This window comes from Pholcus phalangioides, unplaced genomic scaffold (assembly GCF_987345545.1).
Source record: "Pholcus phalangioides strain wild (caught in Gottingen) unplaced genomic scaffold, Ppha-v1.0 ptg000029l_1, whole genome shotgun sequence".
Taxonomy (NCBI): Eukaryota; Metazoa; Arthropoda; class Arachnida; order Araneae; family Pholcidae; genus Pholcus; species Pholcus phalangioides.
This window is the reverse complement of record NW_028301619.1, coordinates 1,617,632-1,637,009: the sequence shown is the minus strand read 5'-3', so window position 1 is coordinate 1,637,009 and position 19,378 is coordinate 1,617,632. Positions and strand designations below refer to the sequence as shown.

Here is a 19,378-nt window from a genome sequence, read left to right as displayed (position 1 = left end):
ACTTAATATGTCACTGGAACACGTGGGGCCCAAAGGGCGATATATTACATTACATGAAACAAATAATATGTATATATATTATTTGTTTCATGGCACTGGTATTCAAATATCAGGTACTGAAGTTGTGCAAATTGAATTGGCTGAACTTTTCAATGCACAGTAACTTGAATTTTGCAATAAAAAAGAAAAATTTTGTCTCTTCACTTTTTTTCTGAAAAGTTTTCTCCAAAAGAGTAGGAATTCAAAAGACCAACGTTTTTACTGTAACAGATGGCATTGAAGACGCTCAAGTCACATATTGTCCAAAAAGTTAAAAAATAGTTGGTATCGTGGTCCTGTTTTTTTTTTTATGTTCACTTTTGTAAATGTATGTTTAATCGTTATGTTATCCGTTATTAAATGTTGTATTTGTTTACCAAATGATACCTTGACAGTCTTTGTCAAATGGCTCAGGCTAAAGTACTATGTACATTATAGTACTAACATATACTTTAGTTAACTTACGACCATTACGTGTATATATAAAACTTAAAAAACCCTCACCTTTCAAGCCAGATAACTGGTTTAACTTTTCACATGCAAATCTGAGTAAAGTTGGTACATAGATCCATGCGGTGCACATAAATGAAGAATTCAAACCAGTCAGCTGCATAACCAACAAAATGAACAACCATAAAAATTTCCCAGCTGTTAAATACACAGCATGGTTAAGTTGATCGTTTGCAGAGACCTGAAAGAAAAGAGGTCAGCATTAAGAAAAATATGCAAATATAAACACAGAGACCACAACAGGAAAATTGCCCAAGTAGGAGGCTGAAAAAAGATGCCCATAAAAAACATGGTTGTCATGTATAACCAAAATACAGAAACCCAATGTAAAGCATATATCATGAAAGGAAAATTAATAATTAATACAATATGATACACCGAACCATAATAAAAATTATGGATGGTTTTTTGATTTTTCCCACTATATATGTTTAACATAATTCTTTTTAAATATGTCAATTGTGTTAGTCCCTGGATGAGTAAGCTATTTCATTTATTCACAACACTATTCGAGAAAAATTCCCTGCGACACCACAACCTGGAATTGTCCCCTTGTCAAAGCAGTTGATCGACGGTGCATTATAATGATGGATTCATTTTAAATTCTATCCATTGCATTGAAAATTTTGAACACTTTGACCATATGCCCAGAAACCTGCGTTTTTCCAATGCAAACATATCAAAGAGATTGAGTGTTTCTTCATGGTTGAAGCCTTGTGTGCCAAGTGTATGCGTAACTCTTCTCCCCTATCAACCAAGGCTATGTCCCTCTATGAGTATGGTCTCCAAAACCTTACAGCATGCTCCAATCCAGGATGAACTAAGCCTTGAAAAAGAATAATAACTTCAGGAAAACACGAAGAGACCTTTTAAGAATGAAATTGAGCATTCTGTTTGTTTTTTTGACCACTACTGAACCATACACTTATCAACAATAAAGATCATACTCCATTCCTTAGCCCATGAAGTAATTATATTCAAGTTCGTCTGGAGCATCTTGATCTTCTTATCGCTCGGATTTTTGACTACGACTACCCCTATTAGATTCACATTATCTGCATATTTGCTAACAATCTCACTGATACCCTGATTTAGTTTATCGATAAAAAGTGAAAAAGTATCAACCCAAGGACACTTCCTTGAGGGACTCCACTTTTGAAACCTGTCAAATCAGAAAATTGCTTTTCACTATAATCCATTATGATCTATCTCTCAACCAGGATTTTATCCAACACAAGTTGCCAAAAATAATGAATAAACCTATTGGTTAAATTCACTCAAACGCAACTGATACACTTACTTTTTGGTTGCATTTTTCAAGCTTTATAAAACTTTTATAGTATAATCCTGGCTTTAATGAAAAAATTTCACTAATACAGCCATTCAACGTTTCATGAAATTGTGGCTATCTGCAGAAGTGACCACCAAATAAGGTTGTGTGATTATGATAGACAGTAAAAAAAAATTGGTTTTTGTTAAATGATCACTTCATGCACTCTGATGGACTACTAAGATGAACCGGGGGTATACCACCTTCTGATTCTTAATAACCAATCATCCATATGTAAGAATCTATTAATAAGAAGCACATTAAGAATCAAGCTCAGAATACAATCATGATGCAATTGTTAAAGGTAATTCTTAAGGTCACGTGACAATGGATTTCCCTTTTAGGGAATTTCGCTGACCAATCAGCACCCAGCTGAAAATTAACATGTAGAGAGATGTGTAACATTAGACAAGATGGGGGGGGGGGGAGAGGAAAAAGAATTTTAGAATGATGCTAGCCTGAAAAAATGGGAGTTCATTTAAGTCAATGTGAATATGGCTGCAAAGAAATGATAAATACATAATGCTTTTTGAACAAAGTTGCAGTACCTAAGCATATTACATACTTAATTATTCAATACTATTTATAAAAGATTTTTCCTATGTTCACTAAGATGGAGCCCTCCCACTCTCCACAAAGGCAGGTTATGCTATATATGTTACAACGAAAGTGATAAAGAACTGCTGTTATGAATAATCGCTGGCCATTACGATAAGTTAGATAAATTTTGCTCATATACCACAAATCGATTACATTTGTAGGTTATTATGCATAATCATCAAAGACGGTGAATACGATAAATGAGCCATCATTACAAGACTATATAACAATAATTTTCATAATATTCTTCATGCATATTATACATATGCATAGGTGCAGGGCCGAACTTGAAGGGGTGCGAATGATCATAGGTTATGATCATTCATATATCATAGAATGATATAGTTTTCTGAAACTGTCCCAGGTCATTTAAGTGATCTGAAAATGTGCCACGGGACACTTAAGCTATCTGTAAATGTGCTGCTTAGTTGATTTTTACAAAATTAGGTTTGAGGAGGGCAGGCCGCATCAGATAACCCCCCAGGGCCATATTTGGTCTGCGGGCCAAGGGCCTTTATGCGATTTATCATTATAGGGCTTACAGGGTGGGTTGCAATGAATTTATTAAAGATAAATTTTGAGTTCATAGCCTTTAAATAACACTGAAATACACAGAAATTGATTATAATAACATATACAAAGGTATTTTCTTCCGAAATTTAAATTTAAAAAAAATATTTTTTTGCATTAAAAAATAAATTTTTGATCGTCTGGGGGGGGGGGGCATGAGCCACTCTATATCCCCCTATGTACGTCTGAACCCACCAATATGCATTAGGATTCAGAGGGGCAGAGCTGATGATGAAATTCTGCTGACAAAAGGGGGGGGGGGGGAGTCAAAAATGGCTAAAAATTTGCTTACGTAATACTTGAACGGCCCCTTTTCTTTCTCAGCAGATGTTTTGGAAATTTTCAATTAAAATTTAATTTTTTTCCCTATTAAATTATTGATTGTGAAAGGAGGCTTTGAGTTTGAAGTCCCTATCATTTTTAGTGTTATTAGGTATGGCATTAGCTTAGTTCAAACAGGAAAAGAGTGTATGCAGGTGGTGACATTCTTTATCCCTGAAAAAAGTCAGGCCTTTCTTTCTGCCATTAAAGAAATAACAGAGCTAGATTAACCAAGAAAAAAAAACATGCTTAGGGTATCAAACGAAAAGGGACACCATAGAAGAAATCTCATAATTTTTTCCCCGCACAAGGTGAATGTTTATAGTTTCATGCCGCGGTGGTTCCACTATGGGAGGTGTTTCTCTGGGAGGCTTGAGAACTTATATTCCGGAAGACGGATACATAATGTATGAATTCTAAATTTTTTGACACTTTTTACAACTGAACTTCCGAAAGAAAGAGGTAAGACATCTCTTATTTTTTCTCAATCTAATTACTCATTTAGTACAGTACTGACATTGGAAATATTTTGTTTCATGAATAGAGAGTTCATGCATAAAAACATTTAAGAGCACAAAGGTCCGAAAATTTAGGATGTAGGATACGTTGCTTGCAGCCACAGCAGTTGATTCACTGATAAGGAAATGTGTTTGACAACTATTAAATAAATTATATTTGAGGTTTAGGCTGATTGCTGCTAGTGTTGCTAATATTAGACAACCTATACTAGGGCGTCTTTTTGAATTTCAAATTGCAATATTCAAATGATGAAATTACAATCTTGGTTTTTATTTGTGACAAGAAACTGTTTGTTTTAAACAAGTAATAACATTGGAGAGCTCATACATAGCGAGTCCCACTAATAGAGTTTTACAAAAACTCGACATAAAAAACGTTGTAGGTGGGAAAACGGTAAGTTTCGATGACTGTTAGTAAAACGAAAATAAGTCGTACGAAGCTTGAAAACTTTCTAAGTGGGAACGTTATAAGTGGAATATACTGTAGTAGTAATTTTAAATTAATCTACATTTTCAAATGCAGTTCTAACATGTTTCAGAATGCTTTTCTTTATTTTTCGGACTCCCAGTATTTGATTCTTTTACTTCTGTTTAGATTAATTAAACAAAAACAGCAATAAAAGATTCGAAAAATGATTAAAGTTATCGAATTGCAAGGGATATTTGATAAAACAAAATACCTGCTACTATAAAAGTATGTCAGAAATGTATGTCTGTTCAATATGATTCGAGCCACAATGAAGTGTTAGCAGGTGGACCACGCTAATTACTATTAACCATTTTTTATAAATGTTATCAAATTAATAAAACTCTATCTCAATATATATGGTTTTATTTGATCTCAACTACCAACGCGTTCCTGAAATAATGAAAATATGAGTGTAATAAAATGAGTTCCTTCTGAACAAATTTTTCCCTTCAAGATTTATGTTCAGAAAATTTATAAGTTGGCAGGTGACTGCATAAACTTTTTTTGGAGGGCAGCAAAAATTTTTTTGCACCAGGCCGCGAAATTCCTAAGCCCGGCCCTGCATAGGTGCAATTCAGACACTTGAACATTTGTAGTTTATCCCGTGATGACACATTCCCCAAAGAAAACATGTCAAACAAATAAAAGGGAAAAAAAACAGGGATTTTTTTGAAATTGCAACAGGTGACCATATAAGTCCACCAAAATGCGTCTGGGACGCATTTTTTCCTGTCCTGATTTTTCAGCAATAATTACTCAATTTGCTTACTTTAACCATCGTATTTGGTGACAATTACTGATTTTTCTTACTTGAAATCCTGATTTCCCATACTTTTCCTCAGAAAACGGGGTCAGCCTGAAATTGCACGGACTGGAAGAATATTTTCTTTAGGGATTTTCCATTCAAACAAAGCTTAATTTAAACACTTTTAGGGATTTTTTTATGAAGATACAAAAAATCTGAAGAATTAGATTTTTCGACCGGAAGATTTAAATAAAGCTGAAAGATTGGAAGGCTTCCGGGTAAATCAGAAGCATTGGCACCTATGTATATGCATAATATGCATAGCTGCTTTGCAGTTAAATAAAAATATAAATCAGATATAATACAGTAATATTAAAAATTACTGCAATGCATCTGTAATGTTGGCTTTTTTACATACATTGAATTGTGTGGGGGGGGGGGGAACAAATGAAGCAGCAAGTTAATAATGATTTTCATATTTATATACAATTATATTTTGGTTGATTAGAGCTTCTCACATATTGTGTGAGAAATTCAATTTTTTCTCAAGTATTTACTGTGATGTATATATAAATCTGTTCTCTCTCTCTCTCTACGTCACCTTCTCCTCTCACCCTCTACTCCATGCAGAAGGAAAATATATTAAAGGGAAGATCCTTTTGCTCAATTTGATTGTTGATCTAAAACTCCAGTTTTATAAAATAAAAATGTTGGCAAATGAATTTTCTGATAATGGTGCCCGAATTCTGTTAGATTTGTACCAAGAACCTCAAGTTACATTGAATAATATTCCAGATTTCTCCAATATGATGGCTAACCAAAACAAATTTGTGTCCCCCCCCAATACTTGCTCCATGTTTTTTGATGGTAAGTCTAATGTGCTCAATTATGCCCTAAATGCTGTTCCAGGGCATCTGCATTGTCGACTCGCAATAGCGTTTCTCACAGATGCAATGCTAAGTTTTTGGACAAATGTCAATATTTGTGAATATATGCAGTATAAAACTACAGCGAGTTCAAATACATCCTTTTGAAGACATTTCCTGTTACTCACTCATATTTCGACCTTGCAGCTAAATATTTGAGCTATAATACGTCCAAACCAATCACTGACTGACTTCATATTATATACGGCTAATCTCATGAGACAACTCAATGCCATAGCTAAAATTCAGTTTTCCAATTCTGAAATAATGCATACTGTTATGTCCAGACTTGCATCCAATGTTCAGGATTTTGAGGAAATTCATTCTCCATCCGATTTGACATCATTGATTCATTTGTGTACCACATACTCATCCCGACATAGCAGATATTGTTCATAGCCTCACGAGTCAACAGAGCAACTTCTGAGTTCACCTCAGCAAAATATCCGGAAAATAACTGTTTCCTTGAGAGCAAACTCTGTCAGTCTGGAATTTTTCTCGTTGATTTTCCGTGCTCATCAACAGTAACGCAGGCCGCAGTTGAATTTTCAGTGTCCACTGCAAGTCTTCCTGAACTTTCCGTGACTTATTTCACAAGTACCATATTCCGCACCTGAAGTTGAATAATCAAAGTGATTAAACTAGAACCAGATCGGGATAATTGGCAGCAAGAGCCAGATCCTAGAATTACTAAATCTGCTGCAAATACTGAACATGTTAACTCTTATACATTGACCTTAAAACTTCAACAACTTCCACGAGTTTGGATAAAACTGATTAATCAAAACATTTGTGTAAACATGTTTGTCTATTTATTCAATATTGCTCGGCCGAGGCTTATACAAGAGAATGAGGTAGTGAAATTTGACGGAAGAGACGGTTGATGTTACAAAAGAAATCTGAAACTGTTGTACAATCAATAATGTTTGATGGGGGGTTGTTTCAATCGGTTATTTTTTGAGGAAAGAAACTAAATTTGAAACAATCTGTGGATACAAAGATGGGTTTCAATTTTTGGGAGTGGTTAATTTTATTCAAAAAGTATAAGGCTAGAGTTAGAAAATTGGAAGTGTCGATATGAAAAAGGCAGTGAAGGATTTTGATAAGGAAAGTTAATCTAGAGTTCTGTCTATGGGTGGAAAGTGGTTGGATATTGAGTTGGCCCTTGAATTCAGTAACAGAGATGGTTCAAACCCCACTGTCACCACAGTGGTGGTTGGCTGGTCAGCTGAAGTTGGTTTTCTGTGGTTCCCAACTTCAAGGCAAAATGCAAGCCAATTGCCCTTGAAAAATACAATACCATACAAATACAACGCCACAACAGGCAAAATGCCCAACGAGGTGGCTGATAAAAAGATGCCCATAAAAATATGGATGTCATATATTAAAAAAAAAAACAGCAACCCAATTAAAAATGCAATTAACACAAATTATAAACAATATATACACATGATAAAATATTATACAATGCCCATAAAGAATACTTATGGTTGTCTTATTCTAAGAATGGATAGCTTCTCGATTTACCCCAACATGTTTATCGTATTTCTTTTTAAACGTGTCAATTGTGTTACAATTTACTACCTCCGGGGGTAAGCTATTCCATTTATTAACAACCCTATTAGAGAAAAATTCCCTGCGACACCATAGCCTTGCATTGTCCCTCACCAATCGATACTGGTGTCCCCTTGTAAAAGCAGTCGATTGGCGGTGTACTAAAAGTCCATGGTCCATCCTATCCATCCCATTGAAAATTTTGAACACTTCGATCATATCTCCTCGACACCTGCGTTCATCCAATGTAAACATATTCAAAAAAATGAAGTCTCTCTTCATAACTCAAGCCCTGTGTGCCAACAAGGACACGCATAGCTCTTCTCTGCACCCCTTCAACCAATTCTACATCCCTCTGTAGGTATGGTCTCCAAAACCTTACAGCATACTCCAGTCCAGGACTAATCCTCGAAAAGCCGGAAGAATGACTTTAGGAGAACGCGAAGAGACCTTTTTGAAAATGATACCAAGCATTCTATTCGCTTTTTTGACCGCCGCTGAACAATGTTCAGAAAACCTAAGTCGCTCGTCAATGAGAATTCCCAAATCGGTGACCCTAGTTGAATCCGAGATAGTGACACCATTCAACTCGTAAGAGAACCGCGGGTTGTTCGAACCAAAATGAGCAACCATGCACTTATCAACGATAAACATCGTGCTCCATTCATTTGCCCATGCTGCAATCCTGTTTAAGTTGCTCTGGAGCAACTCCCTATCGCTTTCATTCCTTATTACCCCCATTAGCTTCACATCATCTGCGAATTTGCTAGTAATCCCATCGATACCCTGATCGAGTTTATCGATAAAAAGTGAAAAAAGTATGGGGCCAAGGACACTTCCTTGAGGAACTCCACTAGTGACGTCTGTCCAACCAGAGAAGTCCCCGTTCACCATAACTCGTTGCGACCTATCTCTTAACCACGATTCTATCCAATTCAGCAAGTTGCCCGCAATTCCAATCCCGTGTAAACGCTTCAAGAGTTTGCCATGTTGGACCCGATCGAATGCCTTCTGGAAATCAAGGTAAACAACGTCTACATTTTTGCTCTTACCCAAAGCCTTAGTCACGTGATCATAGAAGCAAAGGAGGTTAGTTACACATGACTTCCCCTTCCTGAACCCATGCTGATTATCCGACAATACATTATTCTCGTCTATCCACTTCACAAAAAGTTTCGCCACAGAGAGCAACAGACCTACAAACAGTACAAATGTAATTCAATCATAACACATCACTCACTTCACTCTTGAAATATAGATGGCAGCACTGAAAATTGCTGCTGTGGTGGTCGAGTGGTCATAGTGATGGACTTGCATCGCGTTAATCCGGGTTCACCATCGCTGCAGTGGTGATCGGGTGAAGTTTGTTTTTTGCGGGTTCCCAACTTTGAGCCGATCTCCCTGTTAAAAAGTCTTGTCGCAGAGAGCAACAAGCCTACAGCAGTATAATTATTCATTCACTACACTTCATGCACTGTTGAGGAAAAACTCAGTTTAAAAAATTGATTGTAGATGATAGCACTACACATAACAAGCATTACACTGAAAAAAACTTCATGGAAGGTTCACTATACATACACACACATTTCAACATGTACCAATTCCTTAGAGGTTCCGCAGAGGAATATGGACGAGGTGCATGTCAGGTATAGTAGCACTGAAAATCAAGCAACACTACATATGCACTCAGACTGTTAGGTACATACACAGTTATACGTCTGGCACAACTCACTAGGTAGTAAATCGCCCATAGATGGTGATAGACCTGAGTTGTGCTTGGTTTGAAAGAAAGAAAGTAACACCGACGGAAGGAGGATGACCAACAGTTTAAAATGAAGCTGGCAGATTTATTTTGAATAGATTCTAGTTTGATGAAACAAAAAAGGCTTTCGTAGCCATCATGCAAATTAGAATAAAATGTAAACATTTTTTGGGTTTTTTGGGCGACGTGAAATACAGTTTTGGTCTTTCGATATTTTATTTGCACAAGTGGTGAACATTTTCAAGAATTACGTAATGGTGGGCAAAAGGCTACAACTTACGCCTTCTCTCTGCTTCAGTCACACAGCCTCGTCGGGATTGGTCTGTTGAGCCAGATTTCTCCATTGGCCGAAGTTGTTCCTAAGGGCTTTGAATAACGCTTGGGTCTAGCACTGTTGATATTTTTCATCCTCTCTTCCTTTCTGTAGAAGCAGTTCTTGTGCATTTGAATTTTCATTGCTTTTCTAAAAATATGTAGAAAATATCTCATTGTTGGATAGCACTTGGGTGTTCGCAATGAGAATTTTGTGATCCTTGGTCAGGGCATGCTTCTATGGCCGACTTGCCAACCTGACCTAGTCGACAACTTTGTTTATGCTCGACTCTAATCTGGTCGATATCAATCCTTTCGCACGCGCACATATATATATATATATATACATAGTTATAGTGATTATGTACACTTCTTTACAACTGCATGGGATATGGTAAACCCCAGCTGTTTTCAGTCTGTCCCGTTGATCTTTGGCCGACCTGAGGCATTCACTTAGTTTTTTAGTTGGCTTGAAGATGGTCTTGATGTCAAATTTTCTCAGGTGTCATCCAATTCTGTCCGTAACTCCAGAGGAATGTAAAGGAGAAATGCTTTTTTGGTCGCTGGTTCTTCTACTTTCCGCGAGGCATTTTTTGGATGTATGGCCCTCATTACATCTCCCGTAGAGTATCCATTGGCCTGGAAGGTCCTAATCAGGAACAATTTTTCTTCATCACAATGTTCTGGTTCACAGATTCTTTTTGCCCTTTCCACCAGAGCTTTGATCATACCTTACTTCTGGGCAGGATGATGATTAGACTCCCGGTGCAGGTATCTGTCCATGTGCATCTTTTTACAATAAACTGTATGGCTCAGTTTACTACATTTCCTTGTGACCAGAACATCTAGAAATGGAAGAGTCCCCTCTTCTTTCTCCATTGTGAATTTGATGTTATGATGTATACTGTTCAGATGAACTAGGAACTCTCTTTTAGGAAGATTTTCCTCTCCATGACCCCATATAATAAATGTGTCATCCACATACCGAAACCCAGGTTAATGGTTGGTATTGTGCGGTCGCCAAAGCTTGGGCCTCAAATCTTTCCATATAAAAGTTAGCCATGACCGAGCTGATTGGGCTGCCCATAGTCACCCCTTCAGTTGGTTCATAATATTCACCACATTCCAACTGAAATATGTAGTTGTGAGACAGGCAGTGGAAAATATCCGTAATATCTTTCATGATGGCTGATCTCTGATCCATGACATCTCTCAGCAGTGCATTTGTAAAGGGTGATGTGACATCAAAACTGACCAATATTTCGTTGGGCTGATGCACTATATCAATAATCTTTTCTATAAAATGTTTGGAGTCCCCTGATGAAATTTTCCATTCCACCGATGTGTCTCCTCAGCATCATTGCCAGGTGTTTTGCAAGCGAATATGTAGGAGATCCAATGCTGCTTACGTAGAAGAACTTTTGGCTTGTGCACTTTTGGCAATTCATAAATACATGACAGAACCTGATTTACACTTAGTCTTCTCGATGTCTTCTATAAGAGAGGATGATTTAATGAGCCGGTTCACCTGACAAAGTATCTGTTGCATCCGATCCCTCTTTAGTTTTCTGTATGTGGCTGGGTCGAACAGATTCTGCATCTTTGGAGGAAAATATATTAAAGGGAAGATCATTCCGCTCGATTGGATTGTTGATTTAAAATTCCAGTTTGATAAAATAAAGATGTTGGCAAATGAGAGTTTTCCTCATATTATGAACTATCGATCATGACATTTATGGAATGAAAATGTTAGAATTATTCATAATCACTGGCAAATGTGATAAATGTAGCAAAATTTATCAAACTTTATCGAGATGATCCAATATTTTATCACTATTACCAACATCAGGGGTGCATGTGCCCCTCATTCATTTTGGAGCAGAAATTTCGAAAATGGAGCAAAACTAAAAATTAACTATATCTGCAATATAAGATTTAATTTTTCTGTGAAATGCCAAAAGTTTTGCCAAAAATGGTTGGAACAAATATTTCTAAATAAATTTCCTTCACAAATCAAAGTCTATTTAAATTTTTTCTTATCTGTCACTACTAAAACATGCATTACTGAAATGACGAATAAAAATTATTAGACTCTTTTCAAATTAAGCACCATGTATACTGAAAATCTAGGCAGCAAGAATTTCTACTGCTTGAACACCAAAATCGTATTCATCCTGATATAGCAAAAAAAAGTGTGTGCAGAATATAAGGGCTTCCATGAAAAAAAATAGCTTCTCACAGAATTTAAAGAAATTATTCAATTTAAAAGCACAATGCAAAAAACGAGAAAAATATAAATACCTTATTTACTTAAACAACTTCTCAACATAATAGCACGTTAATAGATTAAAAATGTTTTTTTTTCCTGCTGTTTTCTCAGCCTGAAGCCTGATACAATATTTTCTATACGAATCACAAGTCACTTTCAGAAATTCAGCATCTCAATGACAATTTTTTTCAAATTTTCCATGCTCTTGAGCATAACATTTTGTCTCTTATTCCATTAAAGTATTCTATGGACAGATGTTCAAACAGACTTTTGTTAACACTGAACTTGTTAACTCTTTCACTGTCTACATTACCATGTGCTAAAGATAAAAACCTTCACCAAAATTGGAAAAACTTTTGAATTTTGCTGCTGCTTTCAAGCTTACAAAGTTTGAATATGTCTGCCCAATATCAAACTATCTATTCTCTGAACTGACTATTACTTCTTGTAATTCTTTGCATTGTAGCGCAACCCATTCATCACACATAATTGATAGTTCTGTTGGTGATACAATGTTAAGCAACATGTGAGGGAGTAATGTACCATCCCAACAATGCACGAGAGGGAGCACAAAAAATAAGAGAGGGTGCAAACATTTCATTCTCTCCAACAACATGTTTTGGAAAGGTAGGACATTTATATATAATAGGTATCTCACAGAAGTTATGTAAAATGAGCATGCTCCTATAGGACCTATACAGTACAAACTCCTTCCTTTGATTTGTTAAAAGCATGCTCTTCCCCCGCCAATGCAGGGGCGGACTGTGCGGCCATATTGGGTGCCGCTCTAGGTGGTGTACCAAATGGAGTTAAAAGGGTGAAAAAAGCTTTGTGGACCAAAAAAAAAAGCCTGGTCAGTAGCGCCAAAAATAGGTTCCACATGGGTAGATTTTTTCCTCTAGTCGTCCCATTCGCCAAATCCGGATTTTCGCGATGTGAAATTGTCACGATCGGCAACCGCCGACGATAACCACACGACCGCATAGTGGCTGGATGACAAAATTATGGATATTTTAGCTGGAGTTTTTTCAGATCCTGTTTTTTCCCAACAATTTCCGAAAAATTTGGGTGATTAAAACGAGTAAACAAATCCCCTTTTCGAAAAGGCGCGTGTGCAATCTTGTGGAAAATAAAGAGAATTTACGCCGTAGATATGCTGTCTTTGAACGCAGGTTGGTAATTACCATTATTTTCAGTATACAACCCGCTGGACAAAAAACGCTCTCCGAAATCGGAAAATTTGGCATATTCATTCCGGGACTTTAAATAACGTGACTGTGGTACATGGTGGGAAGTGAAAAAAATTGAAGTTTCCGCCGTTTCTTTTTCCTTTCCTCGGAATGAACGCGTCCTGTGAACAAAATTTTCACGTTTCTTTTTCCTAAATTCCAGGTATTTGACGTACTACAGTGCATTAGCGGTACCTCTGTGAACCACAAACAAGAATTGGCACAAATGCGCAGGGATTCTGCGCCTTGGCGCACCATGTAGCAAGAGAACCGTTTCGGTGCAGTTTGGCGCAGCTCTTGCACCCCTGCAACATATATATACTGTATATAGACTCCAACACTGTTTTCTACTCTCCCACACAACCTTCGGATATCATTTCGATAGCTTAAAAAATTTAATGAATTCTTCGTTCAGCAATAAAAATCAATCTGTTAAATACTTTTTAATTTTTCAAAATATAATCATAAAAAAGCTTCTATTAAAGAAAATGTACGTCATCTCGAATGGAAGAAAAAAATTGTCTACTGAGAAATGAGATAAAGACATGGGGTCGCCCAATTCTTAACTAAGGAGGGCAAACGATTTTTAGTTAAGAAGGTGGTTGCAAAATAACCTCTCGCTTTTTAACTAAAGATCAAATCTGTAGTTAAGAAACAGATTCTAATTAAGAACCAGAAGGTACACCCACTAGAGCTTGAAATTTAGAGCACAAGCTGAGATATTTAACTCAGACCTAGAAGCTTTGTTAGATTACTCATTTTTTTCATCCCTCAATTCATTCTATCTAAAACCAGTTATGCATATTGCAGCATGACGCAAATGGAAGAAGCATCTTGATGGACAAACACATTTAACAAAGAAAAATGACAAAATTTACACCAACTGCGATCATGACAATCAACCGTCCACTTCTTAACATCTGACCCTAATCTCAACAAAAGTTTGCACACTCAAAGCAACATCTGATCATTACAATATAATGCTTTCAATTTTTTTTTCATTCTTGTACCCCTATGCTTGTTCTATCATAACCCTATACCTGAAGTGTGATGCAAGTTTCCCCCCATAGGGACCAAAACTTTTCCATCCACATTACCTATCCATCAAGAATCAATATAAATCAAGTGTCTAATGTATTACATAATACGTTATTTGTCGTATTTTTCTTGTTTTTCAGAGATATGCAAGCTATACCCCCTCAGCCCTTATTTATGAAAGTTGCCATGGACAAAATAGAGTTGTTTTAGCATTGGGCCTATGCATAGACTTAACTACACTGCTCAAAACAATTAGGGGAGCAAGCAAAAAAGTGAAGAAAACCGTGCGAGACAGCCACGTATTGGCATACAATGGATAGTACATGCGTATCAATGCGCAATACAGAAAAAAGACGTACGCAATACGTAAAAAAATTTGGAATTAAGCTTTAATTCTTTGAAAATATGGAAAAAACATGAAAAGATGATTTAGGGCAACAATTTGGTTACATGTAAACGATAAAAAAAAGTACTGTTTATACATGATGCATGAGTTTTAATAGGGCGTGTGGTCTCCTCGAACAGCTAAGACTGCTGCACACCTGTTTGCCATGGATGCGATGAGGTTATCGATCAGACTTTGGGGAATACTAATCCACTCCTCAAGAAGTGCAATCTGCAAGTCTCGGACAGTAACAGGCGGCCTTGGTCGCGCAGCAATGCGTCGTCTGAGCATGTCCCAAACATGTTTGATTGGATTCAGGTCAGGAGAGCACGCTGGCCATTCCATACACTGTATTGAATGTTTCAGCTTCAAGCATGTTCTCCACCAGACGAGCTCTATGCAGTCGGGCATTATCATCCTGGAAAACAAAGGAATCTCCAATGGCTCCAGCGTAAGGGATCACATGAGGTCGCAGACTCTCGTCTGCATACCTTCGGGCCGTCAAAGTGCCATTCCGAATGATATGCAGGTCCGTGCGTCCACCTATGCTGATTCCACCCCATACCATCCAACCAGCTCGTCTGTATTGTGATCTTTCACGAACGAATGCGGGGTTATTTCGAGTGCCCCTGTCCCTCCATACCAGAACACGTCGGATGTCACACTCCACACTGAATCGGGACTCGTCTGTAAACAGCACTTGGCTCCAATCATGTTGCTCCCAATCTCAATGTTCAGCAGCCCATCTTCTTCGGGCCGCACGGTGGCGTGGGGTCAACGAAATGCAGACCATTGGCCTACGTGCAAAGAGCCCTCCCTCATGAAGCCGATTACGTACTGTTTGGCTGGACACTCTTCGTCCTGTTGCCAAGAGCAACTGTCTTTGCAGCTGCGTAGCATTCTCTGTTCTGTTTCGACGGGCTGTTAACCGTATATACTGGTCATCAGTTGCTGTAGTGGTGTGTGGCCGACCTTGCCCTGGTCGACGTCTAACATTTCCTGTTTCTTGGAATCAATTCCACAGCCTTGCAACAACACTTCTGGCGACTCCAACAGCGTCCGCGACACTACGTTGTGTTTGCCTGGATTCCAGTCGGCCTATAACACGCCATGCCATGGATTCCGGTAAATCACATTGTTGAGACATCCTCAAGTCACCTTGTCTCAAAAAAAAAATACTGCGCAATCGAATTTTACAGTTACGGCAGTAAAACAGACGTTTTTGCAACATCCCGATTTCTGCCCTTATCTCCTTTTCCTGGATTTTGACGTCATGAACTTTGATTTGCATATGAAGTTTTCTTCTTCCGTTTCCTGCTAGGATTTAAATTATGGATGATTCATTTTATGTTACTTATCGGTATACATCTTTGCATAATTTTGTTAAAACCATGTGCTCCCCTAATTGTTTTGAGCAGTGTATTTATTCTGAGAAAAACTTACAAATGAATAGATTGGCTGTGTTATATAAAAAAAGATTCACTTAATTTTTTTGGTTTCGTCTGATTACAGTTATATTGTGCCCTTCCCTAGACAGGCTGATTAGACTGGAATCAATATTAAAAACATTAGCCTACAAGCTCTTCTTTAACTACAATAAAATGCGTCCAATATTCATACGTAGATGAATAAACAAATCATTTTAGCATCCACTCAAAAGTGTTCATCAGACTGCTCAATCTTCATTTTTTTATCTGTTGCTGATCATCCTAGCAGACCTACCAACCTTGAAAATGCAAAAGTCCTGTAATTCTCTCACAAAAATCCTGCAAAAAACCTGCAACCATACCGTAATTTCCCCTGCATATTCTGCAGAATAGAAGTCAGATAAAGAAGAATTAAATGTAAAATTAACAAAATATGTACATATTTTTATAAGGTAACAGACTGTGCACAGATGCAACATTTAGAAGCAGCAACATTTTCTCTGAAAATCACAAACATTTTCCTCAAATTTCTCAAGATTTCATTAAAGGGGAATAAAATTTATTCATGTAGATTACAGGGTATTCTTTGCTCTCAAAGTAGCGAAATGCCTATGTGAAACTTATTGCAGTAAAATATGCGCTTTCACATGTTTGAAAAATATTCATGGGTATAAAATATTTATTCTAGAACTCTTATTACATTAAATATGATCAGATGTGCCAACTTTCGGAATCCAGAAATGCAGAGATTCGCCCGGGGTAGGAGGGGGGGGGGGGCCTTCCCCGCAGACCCATTAAAAATGTTTTTTTAATCAATTGAGGAAAAGTGCCTCCCCTCCTCCTACGCAGGTCCTGCATAGCCCCTGAGCAGAATATAATCATCTTGGATGCTATTAGTGACGGATAATCTTGGGCATACAAATACAATGCCACAACAGGCAAAATGCCCAACGAGGTGGCAATGAAGTCATTGATGTCATGACATCCTGAAAACTCAGGGAAAATCTAAAAAAAATTCCGATCTAAATGCAATTGAAAAAAAAAATTCCAAATCTGATTTTTTACTAAAATTGAGAAATTTTTAACAAATCCAGAGAGCCGAAGGAAGGGCAAAATATCCGGAGTCTCTGGCCTAAATCCGGAGTGTTGGCAGGTCTGTCCTAGAATTCATAGATTTTGCTCCATTAATTCACATCAAAGATGACTCCAGGAATATATTTATGCACCTACAATCTCTTTATCAACAAACAATTTGCTACTTCCAATTTCCTACAAATCACGCGTACATTTGACGTTACCTTTGAGTAAGAGAGCTCATAGTATTTTTTTTTCTTTTTTTGAAAGAATGTAGGTGTCAGGGAAATACCAGAGGGGTGGGAAATGAAGCCTCTATCCATAGGTGGTCACCCCAGGTTCAATAGGTAAAGAACTTGATTCTGACGTTCAATGCCCAGATTCAAACTCATGTACCTTGATGGTAACCTTCATAGTGGAAAACGAGCGTCTTACCACTGCGCCACTTCAGTGCGAGAAAGCAATTTTTTATTCGGTGAAGCAAGATACACTCAATAAGCTAGCAGTATATATTAGGCATCCATATAATTCAATATGTTACAGGAACAACTACCTAAAACCAACAGAGAAACATATAAACCGTATAATTATTTTAAAAACAATTGTTATATACAGTCAATTCTCAATAAATGAAATATCTGTTCATCTAAGTTTTTTCTTTGCTTCAGAACCTTTAATATTATTTTACAGTTAAAATTTTTTGGGTACGAGATTAATTAAAAATTGCATTTATCTCCCACTGAGGAATTAAAGGGGCAGCCTACATAATTTAGGGAACTTCTTTCACTCCCTCCCCTTCTACTTAATTTTTTTTGTGTGAGATAAATACTTTTCCTTTGATGAGACCATGTCTAACTTTTATTGAAATAAGACAAAATTTACAAGTGTGATAATCACATACACTGAAATCTTCCAACAACGACCAAAAATGGGACCATGAAAATGTGGGCCCTATTGGGAATTGGCCATTACTGGGAGTGCCTATTTCATTTCTGAAAAAAAAGCCAACCTAAATAGATTCTTCAATCTATGAAGTAAGTGAAATCATAATTCTGTAATTGATTATGATAATCACCTAATTGATTATATTAAAATAAGGTAAAGCCCCTCTTTTGCAAACACTGGAGGGACAAAAAAAATTTGTATGTGAAAGAGAGGTTTGAAATGCATACTTTTATAATACACAGGGAAATTATTATATATTTGGCCGTAAAAGAGGGGTGGCAGCATCTGAGGGGTTTTACTGTATATTATACCAATATGGTAATAGTTGATTAATGGATCTACAGCACTATTTTGGAATCCTAAAATTTAGGTTTGCATGTTGAACTTGCTGCAAGGGACTCTTTTATCATAGATGGAACGAATGATCTTTTTACTACTTAATGTATTACTTTTTTCTTTTATAATATGTTTAAATCTCACACAACAAGTGGGTTGAGGATTCTGCTCCAGTAGGGAAGGACCTGGCACCTGATCGGACCAATGTGACACAAAGGGCTCACACTGGCCAACAAGCCAACGAGGGAAGACGTGGTCCAGGACCTGGCCTGGCCACAGCGGAGGGCTCACCCGAGCCAATAAGCCAACGAGGGAAGACACGTGGTCCAGGACCTGGCCTGGCCACGGCGGAGGGCTTATCCGAGCCAACAAGCCAATGAGGGAAAACGTGGTTCAGGACCTGGCGCTTGGCCACAGAGAAAAACAAAGGGCTCAAGCTCAATAAAGCTAAAAAAGACATCATCTGAATAAATTTTATATTGTATAATAGAAATATTTAAATCTGTATATACATTTTTTTTTTAATAATGTGTTTTTATATTCAATGTTCATGTATTTTATATTTTATATGCATAATAAAGCACCCGACATCGCCCAGCCCCCTCATCCGGGCAATGGCTAAAATTGACAATGGTCAATAGAGCCTGGGCGGTGCACGGAATGAAATGAAATGTCTGAAGAACGGGAGGCACAAGCAAAGTAGTTCTGGGATGAGGGACTGGAATCAAACACATCTGATGCCAGGAAGGCTAGTTTCAGTCTGCCTAGAGACTGTTGATTTTTTTCCAAAGACATTGATGTCGAATGTCATTTCGCGTCATTGCATTACCTTGAATGGTCTTTCATATGGAGATTGGAGCAGCTTTTGCACTCTGTCATGCTGAATGAATACATGTGAGAAGTCCTTGAGTTGAAGGTGGACAAAAATGGTTTTCTGTCCATGACAAGTTGTTGGTCATTGTTGTAGCTTGGAAAAATTATCTTTGAGCATCTCGATGAGTTGTTTTGGTAACATTTCA

General features: G+C 37.4%; 1 protein-coding gene across 3 annotated transcripts in view; it reads right to left on the bottom strand.

The window, feature by feature from the left end:
• The window catches only part of LOC149067563 (endoplasmic reticulum metallopeptidase 1-like), a 226,376-nt gene that overhangs the window by 104,237 nt on the left and 102,761 nt on the right, over positions 1-19,378 (bottom strand). For all 3 annotated transcript variants that reach the window (XR_016195341.1, XM_089252576.1, XM_089252577.1), the window contains exon 8: positions 544-730. Coding sequence is in view for 2 of the 3 variants with exons in the window: in XM_089252576.1 (XP_089108702.1) it covers positions 544-730 (187 nt within the window). In the remaining variant the exon portion in view is untranslated. The remainder of the gene's footprint in view (positions 1-543; positions 731-19,378) is intronic.